Genomic DNA, 20230 nt, shown 5'->3' with positions numbered 1-20230 from the left:
ATACCTAACGTTGAACTATTTACGTTCGAAAGTAGATAAAACTGTTTGATATACTGACCTTGTCCAGTGCCTGAATGTCAATTCAGCACAAATATATACCGCTGTAATACGAGGTACATTTACAGCTTGACTTTTGTCCTAGAATTATTTCAGTATGAAATTGACATCGTTTTTGTAAATTATCACGCTGATATTATATAACTTACACATAATCTAACGCTATCTTCATCATACCGCAATCGTATAACCTTCGCTTATCACACACTTGATATAGCGGACTCTGACTCCATTCCGCTTTTGCGTCGACGACAACTCGAAAATATAATGACATAATACACATGAATTATATGTACTTAACATTTAGGAGAACGTTGCAGCTGAGCAGATAGATATAAACGCGTTTATCTATAACTGATATAAATGAACACATTTATAGCTCCTGGAAGGAATGCTAATGAATTTTACTACATTCGGGAGTTTAATTGCAATACTTAAAAATTATGGGAAACAGCCAATTGGCAATATGTCTAAACAAACTGTCACAAAAATGTATGCTTGACTATACAATTCACAATCACCGGACGTTCATTGGTTTAGTTGCGTTCTATAATTCAAAGGTTTTCCTTACAGATATGTATCTATAGCAACAGCAATCTTTAAGTGCCGTGTGGCGGCTCGCACTTGCAGTTTTGTAAAAAAAAATAAGTTTTGATCTAGAAAATCCTGTAAAAAAGATCAGATCAGTTTACTTTACATATTTTAGACCATCTTATTGGAAAACATAAAGAGAATGAAATTTAAGAAATAGTAAATAAGAAGTAATTTATTTATTTTTTTTTTACTAAAAGCAAATAATTTGTTTAAGCTTATTTGATGAATTTTTATTGGTTTTGTGGAATTTTATTAACAATAAAAAGTAAATTGAATTTACATTTAACATATCTAAATAAAATTAATTTGCACTGAAGTTGTGATATATCAAAGTATAACAAAGAAGTCAGACAAGATAATTGAATACAATTGTATTTTGTAACCTTTATTTCCAGAAATTGCCAGATGCGTATTTTCTATTTTTTACATTTTTGAATAAGGTATTGAAACAAACCCGTTTCTAGATTAAAATCTCGTATGCTGCTACAAAAGTTACGATAACGCATGGCAAACATTTTCAAAGTAATTGAAATACTGTCTAGCAATAAAACAATCTGTGCTCAGTCATCTTTTGAACTATTTACATAAAATAACTAAATGAAAAATCTGATAATGTATCACAATAAACTGAAACGCGATGACCTTCGGATTTTGGCTGAAAATGATCTTTCTTTAAAACTGAAGTTTGGTCATATTATGAAAACTACTGTCTTAAAAATCACTACTGCGTTCTTGACCAATACACCACGGAGGAATACGTTCTTAACGGTTGTTAGAGATAAAGCTTTATAATTGAAGCAGTTTACTTCCGGTATCCCGCTCCAAACGCTGTTCAATTTTGAATGGAAAACATGGAAACACAACTATTTCTTATGTGTTTCTAAAGAAATATGGTTATAATTTTCTGGTATCTAAAAGGTTTCTCTTTTTTTGCTTCCGTACGGTCTTGAGGTCTGTGCCTTTGAATTCCTTGCCCTTAATCAGTGTGTATGGATAACGAGTGAGAGTTTGCGCAAAATAACCGGTTTGAGATACCCAGACGACATCCCACTACGTGTTTGTTTGTCCTTGTGATTTAACCCTTACCCTGCTAAATTTCTATAATATACACATCCATCTTTAAATTTGGACAGTACCATTAAGTGTTAAAAGGGGTGCTTAACAAAAAGATACTGACTGAATGGCGAACAGTGTAGATCATGATCAGACTGTACGGATGTTCAGGCTGATCATGATCTATACTGGTTGCAAAGGCAGAATCAATTTGTTTTTCTTTGCCTACAATGCTATGCACATATGTCTATAGTTTAGAAATAAAGCATGCACTGCTATAGGCGTTTGTTTTGGGTAGGGGGCTGAATTCTTGAATTTTATATAAACTATCGTTCAATTCTTATGGTTCTATTTTGATCTGTGCCGTCAGAAAAATAGTTTAAGCTATAACTTAATGTTCTTTTTGAAATTTCGGTGTCCAATGTTTAAAGAAGTTTTCGAACGAGGCCATTTCGAGGGGTAAGTGCCAGAAGGTGCTATGTACCATATTTTACGTTTTTCACTTTTTTGCATTTTCTGGTAGAGTTTTTCAAGCTGCACATTTTGCACCAATTTGCGTCATTATATCACATTTCTTTCCTAAGTTATTTAACTGGGATCAAACCAGTCATTGCAGAATCTCTGTTAATAAGTTATGCCAAAAACAGTTTTCATTACATAGCATGTTATCAAAGTAAGTTTATCTTATTTGAAGAGAACCAAAACAATCTATATACTAATAGCTGCTTTTGGCAGACTGCATTTTAAGGCTTTGGGAGGATTTTTCAAAATCCATAACATGATATATAAAGATAGCACGTTTTAGCAGAGCAGTTTTCTACATATTACGCATTAACCCAACTGAGCCAGAAAAAGTCATGTAAAGATAGGACCTAAATCTTACTGATATTTTACAGTAGTGCAACAGTCATATTGTGCTATGTTATGATAGAAGATTCTGGTTGAAGGCCCTGTAGTAAGATCATTTGCATGTCAAGAAGCAGACATTACACAATAGGTTTATTTGGCAGTGTCGACTTTTCCTGTTTTTTCAATAATTAGGCGATGAAAACGGACTATCAAGTTTAGAGCGTGTGGCAGATATTGTATTTTGCACTGGAATGTTGAACATTCATCCTGTTTAAATGTTTTAGAAAAAAGAGTGGAAGTTATTAAAAGTGAAGTAGACTTACTACTGTCAGCAAATGATCTTGGAAGAGGAAAAATCAAACCTTATTAATTGTAACTGCTTTTTATAAGCTAGTTGGAAACATATTGGCAAATATCCTTCACATTTATGACACTCTTGAAGAAAGGATGGAAAAGTATATTGCCTTTGTGTTAAACTGGCATAATTCAGATTATGAAGAAATAACTGTAGCTTGATTACTTGTCAGTGGCAGACATTTTCCCATTAGTACAGGCTAATTACACAAAGCGCAATGTTATATTCTACACAAATAATGTTGAAGAGCCAGTCAGCACAATGAAACCAACCAAAAGTGATTTACTTGCCACTGCAGATAAAAGTAAGTGTAACTTCTATACATCTTTCCTAGAATTTTGGATCAGTTTGAAGGATACCTTTAAAATCCAGAATGTACAATTTACTTTGCCTTGCCGTTATAAGATGAACAATTTGACTAACAGAAACAACAAATATACACCGACCACCAATGATAAATCAACACCACAGAAAAGAGCTACATCAAGAAAAAAGCGCAGTTTTTATAATGCCTGAGGAGTTCCATACTAGAAATGGAAAAGCGATACCAGAAACATGGAATCAATGTGAAAAAAGTTACAGGCTGTCAGGTGCAGAGTATAAGTCAGCAGAAGGAAAGCCAAACACCTCTAGTTGAGCCAGTAGGCTGTAGCAACTGCTGACAAAATGTGACACAAAAGTTACATCAGAACAAAGGCAACAATTCTTTAAATCAGTGTGGTCATTGACAAATTATGATAGACAAAAAACTTTGTCAATTGTAGAAGAGACAGACACTAAAACATATCAAAGCCAAATCAAAATGAAAACAGGTGTCAAGAAGAATTTCTTTCGAAATTGAATATAAAAGGTATTTAGTCTGTAAGACGTTTTTTTTAAGAAAACGTCAATAGGTAAGGCATAACTATATTGATCATACGTTGAAGAACAAAAAGGACGGACATTTTACAGGAAGTGCTTAGAGAGGAAAACAAACCCTCATAACTTAATTTTTCAAAGTAGAGTAGATGCAGTGAAAAAGCATACTGAATCTTTCCCACCCAGAAGTTCACATTATGTACGAGAAGGGAAAAGGAGACAGTTCCTTGATTTGCATCTCACACAGCCAAAAGTGTATGACCTCTATCTGGAGCAGTAAAAAAAAATGAAACAAAGCCAGTTTTATTGGAAGGATACAGATTAATGTTGTACCTAAGAAGGACCAGTGCAACAGATGTAATCAGTTTTACATGGCACAGCAAGAATGAATTATGATGTATGAACAAAATAATGCTTTTGACAAACCTAAGCAAAGAAAGAACCCAAACCAAATTGGCAAGCTTAATTAAGTTTGCATTAAGGTCGCAGCAAGATTGCAGTTGCGATCTTATCAAGCATGCAGCAAGATTGCGATTGGAACCATCGCAACCATAATCTAAGCTTGCGAAAAGTAATTAACGCGCTTCCTGCAACCTATTTAAGATCTTGCAAACTTTTAATGTTGCGCATGCTTGCGATTGGAACCCTAGCTATCTTAATTGCGACCTTGCAAGTTTACACAATCATAATAAGATTGCAAGCTTGCGCAATCTTGCAAACTCGCATAATCATAACAAGATTGTAAGCTTGCGCAAACTTGCAAGCTTACACACACATATATCAGTGTACTGAAAAACATTTGCGAGTCCCGTGCAACCTTGTAAACATAACAAGGTTGCGCAAGCTTGCAAACTTATTTGTCTTCTCAAACATTGTTTAGGTTTATAAGACAGTTTTGATAAGTTTAGGGTGTAAAAATTTAATTATAAACAATTTTATAAAACAATATTTGTAGTTATCAGTAGATATTAAGACTCAACAATCAGTGACAATATTTTTTAAAACAACATATTTTGACATAAAAAGTTTAATGTTTGGTTTTATCTATAACCTCCCTTTTATATGTTTCAGTGAACTAAAAGAGTTTTAAAAATGTTATAGGTAATGAATTTGAAAAACTGAAAATGTTTCCCTCCAGAAGACAACAAGCAAATACTGTTGCCAATTAAGTTTCATTCAAAGCTACCTATTTCTGCCGCAAAGAAAATGTATCTATCGCAACTATGCAAGAGTGGTAATATTCCTGAATATTTCCATGTATTACACGGCTTTAATTAACAGTTAAAACAGTACCAGAGATTGTTTACCAGAACCAAATGCTGTTCAAGATTCAAGCAATGACTCCAATAGTAACTTAACACTGAGAGTCAGATAAATTTACCACTACATCTAAAATGTGACTGACAATGTGGTTCCAAAGACTTAACCCTCTCCTTTCCCTTGCATTTACGCTACTTTTTGCATCCCATCCCCTTTACTTTTAGTAAGTTTTCGTGGCTTCTCTTTATTTTGGCAGCCGAATCCCAAGACGGTACTTGATTGTTTTTTCCTACTTGTGTGGGTATGATTGTAAGCTTGTGAGTCTATAACGGTGCCCTACTGTTTTCTTATGTGTTGCATGTTCGTTTTTCTATGTTATTCAGTTGATCGCCGTTGTGTGTTTGTCTTTGGTACATGAGTGTCTGCGCTATTGTGGTTTACGTTGTAGTGCGACTGTTTTTAAAGAACATGGCATTCCCTTGTATATTTGTCCTTGTTCAACTTTCCCCTTCGGATTCCTCCCCCACCCCCGACCCAATTTCGCCCCTTACCGTTTCCTTCCCCTTTATCAATATTTAGCTTATATTAATATGTACTTGTTGGATGTTTGAAGCAACCCGTCTGAAATATTTTTTCCATTACAGCTTCTTTTTGTTGTGGGCCTACTATGTAAATGCGTGGCCCTGGGGCTGTGTTTTTGGTGCTCTGTGCTTCCGAGAAATCTACCCTTACCTATTATCTTTTTTAGTGTGTGACAATAATGATAGTTACATAGATTACAGTCATAAACATGTGTATCAAACTTTATATCTCTATTAATGCAGTGTTTATATTTCATAACATTACATTAATGTATTATGAAATACATAAACACATTAACTAAAACGTTGTAGATGATTCTTCATACATGATAAGACAGTCTAATAAGAGCTAAATGGAGCTATATACATATAGGCTATTTGTGACTTGAAAAGTCTTAAGATAAGACAAAGAAAGCATCTTGCCATAAGAATCTATGTTTTTATAGAATGTATTTGTATGCCAAAAAACTTACATTTATGTCAACTTCGCATATGCTAGAAGATTCTATTGCTTTATAGAATCTTTTCGACACTTACAAAAACTATGACATGCAACATCTTCACCAGCTATCAATTTATAGCATGTCCTGGCTCAGTATTGTTTCGAAAGTTTTAACAGAATTGTACATGCCAAAACCAGATATCTTTCAATGGAATGTTTTAGTTATTCTGATATTTGCAAATAAATGGCCTTTTAATTGTGCCAAAACAATTTTTTTATTTGACCTAATTTACTAAAGATATCAACAAAATACATATATCATGTATTAAATAATGATAAAGTAAATAAAACCGTAGTTTTGATATCTCAAAATACCCTACTATTAAAAATAAAAAAATAAAAAACGCTCTCCTGTAAAATTTTTAAAATGCACATAGCAGGTTCTGGCACTTACCCCTCGATTTTGTTTATGCTTTTGTGAATGGCGCCTGATTGGGCGTGCAATATCGTGGAAAGGGCCGTCATTGATAGTATTACACCAATTGTGTATAATTATATGAAAATGAACTATATATAGTAGAGAGAATTTATACGAACTAAATCACCACCACAATTTACCAGACCAATTACGGCAAAGCGCCTAGCAGTACAAACGAACACGCACATGCCACAGCAAGTCCACTAACCCAATAAGATTAGTTTCGATGCTGCTGTATATACGAGTCCGAATTGTACTACACATTCGTACTGGTTCAACATTTGCATATATATACCTAAATCTCTGTTTTCATGTCTCACAGATCAGTAGTGACATTCTGATCGGGACCAGAGAAGCTATATTTTCATTTTCTCTCTCTGAAAGTTAACTGGATCTCGAGGATACATTGAATATATAAGAGATAGTTTGCATTATACGATATATATATAATATATACACAGACCAGTCACGTAATATACTTTGCCATTTTAATAGTATCAAAATATGCTCAAACAAATGATTTAACTTATTTATAATGAGACTTTTATAACACAGTACCCCAATTTTAAAACAAAACTTCGAGAAATAACAGGTAAAATCCAAAGAGCTGTCCTCTGTCATAAAGGATTTGAACTACTGAATGTAAGACAAAGACATTTAAACAAAGAGAGTATAATGTAAATCCTGCTGAATTTATATCCGTTTGGATAAATTGCCTGATGATATTGTGTAACAATCTACAATTGTAAAACCATTATTTGTTTCAAACGGGCTTAACTGCCTTAATGTATTTTATCCAAAAATTTATAGAAATGAACATATTCTTGAAACAAATTAAGTGGTACAACAATATCTGTCTCTTCACGTAAAGAACAATTTATGACATAATTTGTTTGTGATTTTCTAATGTTGTTAATGATTCAAATCTGTAGGATAGAGTTTCAAAAGAAAAAGCATGCTTATGTATTTCCAACTGCATTTTGTAATGAAAATATTCTGTTGAAAATAAGTTAAATAGACGCTATTAATATTTTCATGGTATACTGTCAGGGTATACTACTAAATTGTAGATTAAATATCGTGTTAAAGAAAAAACACATTTTGTATTTTGTATTACAAATGAAACCTGACCTGATACCGTCAATGCATATGGGAAATTGTATTGTCATGAAAATAATGATTACAAAAATTGAACACAAAGTAAAAGGCATGAGGAACACATAATGCACTGAGTAAAAATGAGACTAAACATTGACAAGTTTTAGGTCACACAGACACAAACGGACACAATTATAGCTCATATGGCGACATCTTGTTATAGTGGAGGAATACCCCAGGTGTACCTCCGGACAATATTTTAATAACAGACAGACACTTGGGTAGAACCACCGACCTTCCGTAAGCCCGCTAGATGGCATCCTAGTATGGAAAAAGTCTACTCCAAGCCCTTTTGGTGAGCGGCCAGCGACTTTACCACTCCGCTATGAAGGTCACGCTATAACTTGTCTGATCTATCTAATCAATAAGACACTTGTTACAACAGAACAATTGTAGTATTGAAGGGCGTTCAGTGCATCTGTTTAAGCAATTTAATCGAAATCTTAGTTTTAATATCATTATTTATGTGATGGCTGGTTTAAAATTATTTGTAGGGACCAATGTCATATAGTACAGCGCGGAGGCGTGTAATCGACTCTAATATTAAGAATAATTACAGTATATAATTGATATGTTTTCCCAATAAGCCTGCAATAATGCGCTATCAACATGCATTCGTTTACTTACTACTATTTAAATTCCTGAAAATATTTCAAATTGAGTTGCATTTGAATTTCTTTTATAGATAAATATTACAAAAAAAAACATATCAGTTTTACTTAATCGAGTTTGCTATTATTTTGCTTACTTTCATTCTGTGCTGGAGGAGGTTCTTCTTAAAGTTTTTATCAACTGTCACAACAGAAACATTTAATTGTTCTTATATTTTCTGGCGGAACCCATTCAATATCGTTGTAATAAAATTTCTCTTAAGCCGGTGCTAGGGGACGTGAGAGGTGTTGCACTTTTCATTACCTCTCATGAACAGACTCAGGCAAATCTAGTCTGCTAGTATGCATGTAAAAATGAAAAAGATTTGTTAGTGGCATTTATGCTTATATAATACTGACATCACCTTGTATTCATATTAACCTGTTAGACCTGAAATCCCTATAACATTAAGCGGAATACTATATGTTTTATAAAGTACCACCATTTTTCAATTTTATAAAATTTCAGAAATGCTTAAACAGTGGGTGAAGAAAATGCCATATAAAAATAAAACGAGATCGGTCACCTGTGCTTTTTCTTCTCTTGTTTGTCTTGGAAACTAATGTTCTTCAAGCTCACAGAGTATGAAAATATTCTTAACGTTAGAAAAAATTCTTTTCTACATCCTTAAGCAAGCAGAAATATAAATCATATTATTTAAAATTCTTTAAAAAAAATCACCCAGCTAAAATAACCAACATTACCAATCAATATAGAATACAAAATAATCTCTATAGCTTGTTTTATGAGTTAATGCCTTATTTTACGCTCATTTGGTATCCAGTTTACAGAAAGTAATCTCTTTTTTATCATTCAAGCTACTATAGAACATTGAACAGTATTTTTCCGGTGAAACAGTTGGTTTAAAATGTAATTGATAATGTTACAATTTTAAAGTTGTAATTCAAACTATGTAAATAAATGGATCGCTAAAGGAAATTGATGTTCAAATATAGTCTGGAATTCATTCTAGAGATGATTTCAATTTAATTAGTCTACAGGCAAATATAAGAAAATTCTATAGGAGAAACTGACTTCTTAATCTAAAAAGTAGATATTTCCATTGTAATAGAAAAGTATATATAAAGCTTATGGAAGGTAGTCGCGCAAACTCATTCGCTCAGAATAAAATGTCAACAAAGGTTCAATCTGCCATGTTGTTAATGTAGACACTATAATTACACTATAATTTTAAGTAATATAGAGCACCTCCAATTAATCAATAACAATCCGCTAGTCTAGGGTGAAGTATGGACATAAATCGCCAAGTCTATCCATAGCAAAAGAAACTATTATACAGCAGTTCCTATATTCTCCATCGCTTAGGAAAATGATGAATGGCATTGCTACGACGGCTGTTTTCCTGCATCATGCAAATTCAATAAAACTGTAGACAGCGATTTTGTTCGTGTTCTCCTAATGGTAAAAGTGCTAAGTACACTGCAAATGTTTGTGTCGAGTCAGTTTCAACAAAAAAAAATGTGAATAGAATGATACAGTTTATTAAATTTATAAAACATGTAATGAATATATAAATGAGCCGTGCCATGAGAAAACCAACATAGTGGGTATGCGACAAGCATGGATCCAGACCAGCCTGCGCATCCGCGCAGTCTGGTCAGGCTCCATGCTGTTCGCTTTTAAAGCCTATTTGAATTGGAGAAACTGTTAGCGAACAGCATGGATCCTGACCAGACTGCGCGGATGCGCAGGCTGGTCTGGATCCATGCTGGTCGCATACCCACTATGTTGGTTTTCCCATGGCGCGGCTCAAATATCGCTATCCAACAGTTTAGGGAATGGATCAGAGACTCTAATGAGACTTTAGAGACTCACTTTCCGCTTGCTAGTGCTTGTGATGTGAACATTCCCGGTGTCACTTGTCTTGTCGCTTGAATTAAAGTTTCTGAACACTCACGTTTGTTATTTCTTTCAAATGTTAACAAATCACATTATTTTATGATTTCATGTAATGTCTTCGCCAGTGCCAATGCTGTTAATTTGCCAGTCTTCTCTCCACATGTATGTGGAACAATGTCACATAAAGCTTCAAATACGTCATTTAATGAATGCATTCTTTGAAGCACATTCATCGTCGCGTTTTTCTTATGCGTTATTTCGGGTATCTATTCCTTTCCGAATTTCATGAATTGCATGGGGCTTTCATGTTTCATGTGCTTAAATCGTCAATATTGGACGTAAAGGTTTATCTGGAATTGAAATGCGACTGAGGCTCCTGAGATCTTGAATTTTGACCTTTTGTGCATGCGTGCGTGCGTGCGTGCGTGTTGTTCTGGCTTAGCATTTCTTTTAACAGTTTCAGCTATAAAACTAAATGACAGTGCCTACGTGTAGTGCTGCCTCACTTGAATATCACGCCGTAGACACGTGGCACTTAATTACATTATATTGAAACCAGACTAATCAGTCCTAGAACTCACTAAAGGAGGTAACAACTAGTACCATTCTTCTTTGAGGCCCCATTAGAGACTTATGCCTTGTACCATCTCTGAGCCCTTCGTCTGCATTTTTTCTTGTTTTGTAGATAACCTACGACGATATTTCTTTTGAGTTGTCTGACACTGTCTAATTTTGCGGCTTGTCGAGTGAAGATGAGAATATTTACGGAACACGTTTTCTATTCTGAAATCCATGTCCAATCAGGCACAAAAAAATAGTGTTATAAATAGCATGGCACCAAGTGCTCAGACCCAGATTGTTGCCATGTTTATGCCATGTTTTGATTAAACAAAAATATGTTGCATCTGTTACAGTGTAACATACAACATTTTCACTGTAAACGATTGTTCATAGTGCCACAGAGTATATGTAGGTATAAGATCTCACTTGTAAAATATTATGTTTTGGCTGTAACATTTCAGTTGCAGAATTCAAAGCTTTACTGAAAATGACGAAACCAAAGCTGTCACTTTGACAACTTCTTTCACTTGAATTGTTTAAGGGATCATGCTGCAGCATTTGATGATGACCTAAATTTGAGGTTTTGAATGCACTAAAGTTTTAATATATATATCATTTTTTTACAATATTTTCACTTTGTCATCTTCATTTCTTTGCTTATCCAAGTACAATTTGTACGGAATCTGTATACTTATAAGTCCTTGTGTCGGTTTTAAGATGGATCAGATCAGACTAGATATTATGAGTAATAGTCCCTTGAGTTATTAAAAAATATTTTGTTCACAATTATCATACTTTAGTACAATCATTTTTTTTTTTTTTGCCTATTTAAAATATTTACAGAATATGCATGTTTATACTAATAAACGAGCAATCTAGTATAATTACTGACCAAATCCAATTAGTTGGTCTAGATTTCTGTACTCTAAATTTCTTTTTTCACCAATCATTATCATATTCATACTGAACTTGTTATGTCATAAATCCTTTCAAGGACTGCATTATGGATCAGATACCATCGATTTATCCAGAGTTACTTGAACTTGAAACGGCAAAAAATATATCTAAGTTTTGAATATCATTTCTTCACCGATGTTGATCTATTCTCAGAAGTATATGCCAATGTAATTTAAGTCAAGCTATATGCGTTGTTACACCATCTTAGCAACAAATGTCACGTTACACATAAACTAATGAACTTGAAAGCATGCACGTAGGTGATATATAATCCCCGTGTAGCTCTTGTTTCAAAAGAAATTTCATGATTAATCCATGATGCAAGAAAACGTATCAAAACTACGAGTGTATCTAACAACAAGAGTGTCTTTTTCCACCCAACATTCAGTTTTGTTTTCAGCCACGTGGAACTCGAATTGTGGCATAACGGAGCGTTTGATTGTTTACCAACGTGACATTCTGTGTGGATCACTAATTTACGTTGGAACACATACACTTCGGAAAGACTTGTAGGATAAAGTGACAACGATTTCAACCAAACATATGTGCCAAGAAATAAAAGTAAATCAAATTGAATATCAAGTACTGAAATCACACATAATCTATAATATACAGTTCAAATTCAAAACTTGCCTTTCAAATGACAATGTTTAATTCTTATTTTGGTGTGATATTTCCGGTTGCACTCTTTTTGAAATTCAAGCGTCGTATTTCTAGACACCTTCGCTGTATATACTGCTTCTCTCATTAGTCTACGTGGGAATAAATACATAATCTTTCAGTATTTAATTGCATAATATGAAGCAGCATTCATTAGTTGGAAATAAATTGCTGTGCAGGGAAAGTTTCCTTCAAATTACAAAGAACAGGAAAATGGATAAAATAATGAATGGAACTATTGTAAGAGCTTGAGCCAACATCAATGGTAGAATTGTCAATTCTAGAATAATTGTCAAGATATATTTTACTAGTAAGCACTTTCTGATACCGTTAAGAAGTAATGCAATTATGAGCGCCGTTATACATTAAAGTGAAGAGGGAGATGATGAAAAAAATTATTATGGTGGTAACAATGGCAAAATGAAGATAATAAAACTGACAATGTGAGTTTCTGTGCTCGAGTGTTTAAGGTCACTGGCTTCGAACCATTTGTTTCTCACCAAAGTGGGTTCGAACTTTCGTTGGAGGTGTAGAATTATTTTATATGAGGGAGCCATCTAGCTTGCTTACGGAAGGTCGGTTATTCTATTAAGATGCCCATCTGTGCCTGAAATTAGGGCACCTACGGTCTTCTTACGGTCAAAAGCTTGAAGTAGCCGTATAAAGTATAATTGTGTCGGTGCGACATTATAGACAAAGGCCGATCATGATGGTGTGGTTATTATGGAGATGATCATCATGATAATATCAACAATTCTGGTAAAAATGCAGATGATGATGAACTCGGAATTTGTTATAACAGGGAAAGGGTTTATATAAAAATGCACCAATAAAGCTAAATGCTGATGGAAATGTTGTTGATGATGATGATGATGATAATAATAAAAATGATAATCATGACAATTTTAATGATGATGATGTTGATTATTTTGTCAGTAAAATATCGAAATGCGTCCCTCTTCTTGATCCTTATCAAATCATTTGCATTGTTGCAACACAATTTGCCGCTACAAAAGCTCTGTCGAATTTAGTTGAAAACTATCCACTTGCATTGCAAAGACGTTGTATTACTTTATTGAATCTACGTTGTATCAGTGAACATCAAGGACAACTGTCATGCCATTTGATAATTTGTCAAACTAAGGTACATAGGGAAACCGTCTCTCACACAACTGCTGCGGTTTGGTGAATTGGTACACTGATGTTTATCAGATTGATGATAAAAATCTATTTAGTAACCACTTAACCAGCTATACAGCTTTTAAACTTTGTATCAGATAAAGACTGACACGTTTGTATCAATTAAAACACAGCGACAGAAAAGCTAGTAAACATTTGCCTTGCATGAGTCTAAATTACTGCAAAAATATTCTTATGTAAAATAGTCTATGTAACATGTACATGTAAATCATTCCCGTTTTTCAGAATAAAAGATTATGATTATACATAATCTATATCTTTCTCAAAAGAGTTGTATAAAATTATTTGAGTCCCTAGGTCTTTTGTCTTCCAGCAGATGAAATTGGTACAGGATCATCATAAATCTGATTATATGGGACAAACACAAGAAGAAGTAAATTACGTTTCATTTTGTGGCTGATTTTTATATAATTTCCTTTAGAAAGTAACTGTAATTCTAGATAGGGTCTCGCGCATTATTTCAGTCAATACGTTATATCCTCTACAGACTTGGTATCGAATACGAAGCACGAAATATTTTCATTTCCTCACAGTTTCAGCAGAGACTCCGGTTATGATAACTGATACATTTATTGCTTAATTAATGACTATGTATAATGTTTGAATAATGAAACACGTGTCAAACCAGAGGACTGTTGTGTTAATGATATCAATAGCAAAGTTGTAGTTTAGTATGTAGGCTTCGCCCATATATTAAAGAATTTCCTTGTTTTCCCTTAATTCATGCATGCAATTTTATAACTTTTCTGCGCGAATTTATCAGTCGAACTGCGATTTGTTGCTATTCTAATATGCAGAAAGCATCATTGATTATGTTCATTTAATTCAGAAGATAGGATGACCAATTATGTGCACTGCTCTCCCAAATGATGTGATAAACTTGTACATATACTTGTGGGAAGTTTAAATAACGTCGGAATAGGCGAGACCCTAATTATCAACTTGTCCGTATGTTTTACTGATGACCTAAATACACACAAAGGACCTTGATATATATAGATAGGGTGTCGTGCTCTCGAGATAAGATGTTGACCGCTCGAGATAAGATGTTGTGCGCATGAGATAAGATGTTGATCGCTCGAGATAAGATGTTGACCGCTCGAGATAAGATGTTGTGCGCATGAGATAAGATGTTGATCGCTCGAGATAACATGTCGTGCGCACGAGATAAGATGTTGATCGCTCGAGATAAGATGTCATGCGCACAAGATAAGATGTCGCGCGCACGAGATAAGATGTCGTGCGCACGAGATAAGATGTCGAGCGCACGCGATAAGATGTCGTGCGTACGAAATACGATGTCGTGTGCACGAGATGATTTAAACTAAAAAAATTTGCATGTTCTAAACATACCACCGTTAGAAAAGAGCCAAAACAAACTTATTTAAACAAAACACTCCTAGTTTAAGAGGGCGTTCAGTGTATTTCTTTAAGCTACTTCATGGGACAAATTAATTTCAGTATTAACATTCGTACGATTGCTTTATCTTGTTTGCTTTAAAGATGTGTCGTCTAGTACAGCACAGGGGTATGAAATTAACTCTGATAGAAAATTTAAATATCTAATCTAATAATTTACACCTTAAACCAGCAATAATACACTATCAACATATACTCCTTAACTTATTACATTTTTGATTCCTGAGAACATTTCAATTTCATGGCATTTGCGTTCGTTTTTAGCAGATAATTACAACAAAAATGTATTCAACATTGTACATTGTACCGTGTAACCATACCTTACATAAAATTCAAACTTTAAATTAATTATGTCAATTCTATGTAACAGTGACTACGTTTTGTATTTTGGCATAGGTACAAGCAGAATCAATCAGAACTAAAATCATGCTCTAAATAAATATTTATATTATACAGTCTAACCTGTCTATAGCGGTCGGCTAAGGGACTGAAAGAAAGTGACCACTATAGACAGGTAACCACATTTATTTTAATGCAATAAAACATAGGCATTTTAAAAGTTTATGAATTACGGTGTGCTATTTGTAACGCAGCAGTGACCGCTATATCGCAAAGGGTCATTTTTGCTAGCGGTTAACCCCGTAAAAAAGGGTTACGCTATATAAAGGTTCTTTATATAGCGATATTCATCCGTTAGATCTGAGGCCGGTCGTTAAAGACAGGGTCACTCTATATCAAGTTGTCCACTAACGCATGTTAGAGTGTAATAATTTTAACTGCATATTGGAACATCCGATTCTGTGATAACTCTTTTGGTGGTAAGGTGGTTCTTCCGATGACTTTTCTTGCATATCATATTTTACAAATTATAGAACAAATAAAGCAAAACCAAATACTTTCTTTGCAGCACATTTTATAGTTGTGTACTTAAACAATGCGCGGGAAGCAGTAGTAAAATCACATGGCGTTTCAAAGACGTACACCTAATAATCGATTTAGGTTTATCAGGTTTATCGTCACAATATGTTTGTTTAATGAAATACGATATAACAGTTACTATAAAGGAATTTGATCTTTATCGATTTTTACAAAAAAATATCGGTTTTGCTGCCGTAGGTAAGACCAAAGGGAATGATTTTAATGATGCTTGTCAAAAGATATACAGACAAAATAGAAACGATATAATCACATTGCAGTTGTTCCTTTTATTTCCTTAACGTAATTTCCTGTGCCATTATAACATTTTGGTTCAATTCATAAAAGCAGTAGGCTGGTAGTACCGATGTCCTTAAGGCTAGTCTTCTTAATTAACCTTCCAAGTAACAAAAATACTTAACTGATTAATACGAACGCTGAAAACATAAAGACACTTCGACACAGTTATTTCGCGAGAAAACATTCTAGTTTTAAATGCTCGTTTGATATTCAGTTTACAGAAACGATCTCTTCCTTTGTCACTCAAGGGACTAAAGAACATTACCAGTATTATTTCACAGTGATGCATTTGCTTTTAAAGATAGAATTAAAATTTGAAAGTTATAACTGAAACCATGGAAGTTAATGGATCATTAAAGAAATTGTTGTTCAAACATTGTCTGAAATTCATACTAGAGAAAATTGCAACTTAAAGTCGCAAAAGGAAAATGCAAGTATATTCTTAATTAATAAAATTAATTTCGTTTTGTTCGAAATAAAATTTAATTAGCGTATCAAATAAATCAATTAGACTGATGACTGTTAGATAAAATGTAAGCCTGTGCATGTCCTGACACACGTAGTCTAGATATAAAAGGCTATTGCCCTTTCCCAGTAGCATCCTGTTCTCATTTATTCTGCTTCGTTTAAGTATGTATTTTAGTATTCTATCTAAATCTAAATGCCCCTTTCGCATGTCAGATCAAACTAGTGGCGTAAGAATTTAGGCTCTGAAAAGGAGTTAATTTAGTAATAGAGAGTTAATTTATGGTTTGTATTTTTTATATAAAAGCGATCTTTCCTTTTCCTTTCACGTTCACGTCAATTGCAGAGGTAAATATCTGGTGATAGGAATATGTGGCCCGAACTAACGTCATCAAGTAGGTGAGTTCTATATGAAATATAATATAGCATGTTTTTGTGGTGTTCAGCCATGATAATCCGCTAGAATGAAGTATGAACATAAATCGCCGAGTCTCTATAGCAATAGAAACTTCATTGATACAGCAGGTCCTATGTTTCTCTGCGTAGGAAAAGTGATGAATGGCTTTATTGTGGCAGCTTATTTCCTGCACCATAAACCGTCGACAGCGATTTTGTGCGTATTATTAAAGGTAGAAGTGTCACTGCCACTGTTCTTGTCGAGTAAGTTTCAATTTAAAAATATCGCATTTTACATTAAAGCAAGAAATGTGAATGGGATGTAATCTATCAAAATCATGAAATAGTCTCCTGAAATTCACAATGCAGTAAGAAATAGCTAAATATACTATCTACATTCTACATTTCTACTATGTGCCGTAGAGAAAAAAGTTCATTTTTTAAAACATTATTTCTCGACAATAGATATGTATATTTACAAAACAATGCTGTTTTTAACAGGTTTTCGAATGGGTCATGTGACTTCACAATAAAGGTACGGAGCAGTACAGGAGTTCTAATCAAGAACAATATCGCGATTGTTTGTTTGCAGACTCACTTGCGTTTGTAGTCGTGACGTCAATACTTCCGACGTCGCTTGAATTAAGGGCATTAGTTGATGAACATTCATAATTATATATATGAAACTTCATTTTCGTCCCGATGGTCACAAATCTCAAATCACATTGGTTATTACTTTGATGATATTTTTCGCTAATGCAAAGTTTCTATCTTTGACAGTTTTCTGTTCATACTTATGTGTGGAATTACTTCCTTTAAATCCTCCAAATGCATAATTAGATAAATGCATTCTTTGTTGCTCCTGTTCATTTTCGTTCCTTTCAATTGACTTTTCTATACTTCATCTTTTGCTAAATTCGACTATTTGACATGCTATCTCTGCAATCCTAGAGAACTTTGACCTTCTTTTGAGTATCCCAACAACGTCATATCAATCAGCCGTCAACTTTTATTTCTTCTGCCATAAGCAAGACAAACAGTGACACTTCCATTTCTTTTCGAACGTCAAAGAATTATACGAAGAGTTTGAAGGATTTTACTACAACATAAGCTGTCTCAATGATTCGCACTATATTCCTAATGCTGCAAATCGCTGTCAGAATCTCAAGATATTTTTCTTGTGATTTATGTTGACATTTTGTCCAATGTTTCATCAGGGCATTAGATAAAAGCGAAGATAAGAACAAATATAGAAGACTGGTTTTATTTTGAAAATCATACCCGATCAGAATAAATATTTTAGATATGCTGAAAATAGCATGAGTAAGATATGCCATGACACATAAAAACCCAGAATTAAGAGCTACATGAATACGATATTTTAAATATCAAACATATGCTGATGTATATAGAGCTTATGTTCAGGTATATTAACCTAAATCAACGTTTTCAAGTATTCATTGGTAAATGCAACGCAGTTAATAATGTGTAGTCATTCCGAGGCTCTAACCAGGGACATCTCGCTTACAGAACGAGTGTTCTACTGAATGAGTTAACCGGCTATCTACGCATTTTCAATCCATTTAAGTAATCAAGTCCTAGACTGTTGACATATTCATCTGCTATATCTGAAATTCGTCTTCGAAAATCGTATTCTACAGACAGCATAAATAGGACCTCGGAGCATACATAGGCACGATCCCCCGTTGAGCGCAAAATGTCACAGGGTAAGGAAAACGTAGTTCAGTGTTCAAATCCTGGACACCTCGCTTACAGGGCGAGTGCTCTACTGACAGAGCATACCGGCTGCCTGACACATATTTTTCCCTATTATATAATCAGGTCCGGTTCCATGACATATTTACCTACTACTTTGGAATTTCCTCTAATCTCAATGGTTAGCTAATAAATAAATTTGCAATTATAGCCGTCGGAGACAAACCAATGCAATGTCGTCACGGCCCCATGTTGGGCGCCAAATGTCATAGGTCTAGAAAAGAAATGTAGAACCGATCAATGCAAGGATAAATATGTATTAATTTTGTAAATATCCATCAAGCGGTTCTAAAGACGAGTTATTCAATGTTGATAAATGATGATTAGTATCATGATGTTGGTGATCACGTTGGAAAGGAGGAGGATGATGGCGGTGGTGGAAATAAGGATAACAATGATGATGGGGATAACGATCATGTTGATAATGTTGAAATTGATAATGATGAAAACTGTAAAAGGTGCTGGCGATAAAGATGATCCCAATGATAGTGAAAGTGTTTTTGATAAAAATAATGAAGATTATCAGATTGATGATGATGATGATGAGAACTAAGATGACGAAAGTTAAAAGTAAATAAAAATGATGCGGCTAGTGGTTATAATGATGAGACTAAGGTATTGGTTAAAATACTGATGTACAGTTGTGTGTTGAATTTTCCATGTGCGGGTTTCAATCATCAAGTCGACATAGCTGTCGTAAGCAAAATATTCTTTAGTCATTTGATTTAAAGTCTGTAACAGAAATCAACAAATCAACAAATAAATGTACATGTAAATATATGTAAACAAAACTTTCATAATATAGGAAATCTTATTGCATGTACAAGATGTCGTTCTCATTAGAACTTTGATATTAAAGCCACGTTCTTTACTATTTTCAGTGAAGACATTCCAGCATGCGCATCAAATGAAAGTTTTATGGCGTCCTTTAAGGCGTACGAGAAAAACAACTACTGTGTTAAAGGCCAAGAACAACTAGAGGGGAATTACGAGTTATTTTGTTAGATTTCTGTTTCTGACTGTTGTTCCATAAAACTAATTGTAATGCAATATCAGGTCTCTCGCGTTATTTCAGTCAATACGTTATATCCTGTGCAGACCTGATGTCGAATACGAAGCACGAAAGATTTTAATTTCCTCGCAGCTCCAACAGAGACTCCGGTCATTATAACTTATTTTATTGCTTAATCAATGATTGTAAACATGTCTGAATAATATACCACAAGGCTTTTATGTTAGATTTTGTAAATGAGAATGTAGTGATTTAAAATATAACTGAATAATTCAGCGCAAAGCTATGTATGTATATAGGAACAAAGATCAACGGACCTTCAGGGTAATCATGTATATAATTTCTCATAGACAATATCGCCTGTATGTCAAGT

The 20230-nt window shown here is 34.0% G+C and overlaps 1 protein-coding gene across 1 annotated transcript in view; it reads left to right on the top strand.

Moving 5' to 3' along the window:
* LOC128549611 (uncharacterized) overlaps positions 1-19850 on the top strand; it is a 41623-nt gene extending 21773 nt beyond the window's left edge. The window contains exons 4-5 of the mRNA XM_053526673.1: positions 19173-19303; positions 19727-19850. Coding sequence (XP_053382648.1) covers positions 19173-19303; positions 19727-19850 — 255 coding nt within the window. The remainder of the gene's footprint in view (positions 1-19172; positions 19304-19726) is intronic.
* The last annotated feature ends 380 nt before the right edge of the window (positions 19851-20230 follow it).

The sequence above is a fragment of the Mercenaria mercenaria genome, chromosome 2 (assembly GCF_021730395.1).
Source record: "Mercenaria mercenaria strain notata chromosome 2, MADL_Memer_1, whole genome shotgun sequence".
Taxonomy (NCBI): domain Eukaryota; kingdom Metazoa; phylum Mollusca; class Bivalvia; order Venerida; family Veneridae; genus Mercenaria; species Mercenaria mercenaria.
Note: the sequence above shows the minus strand (reverse complement) of the source record. Positions and strands in the feature narration are given on the sequence as shown.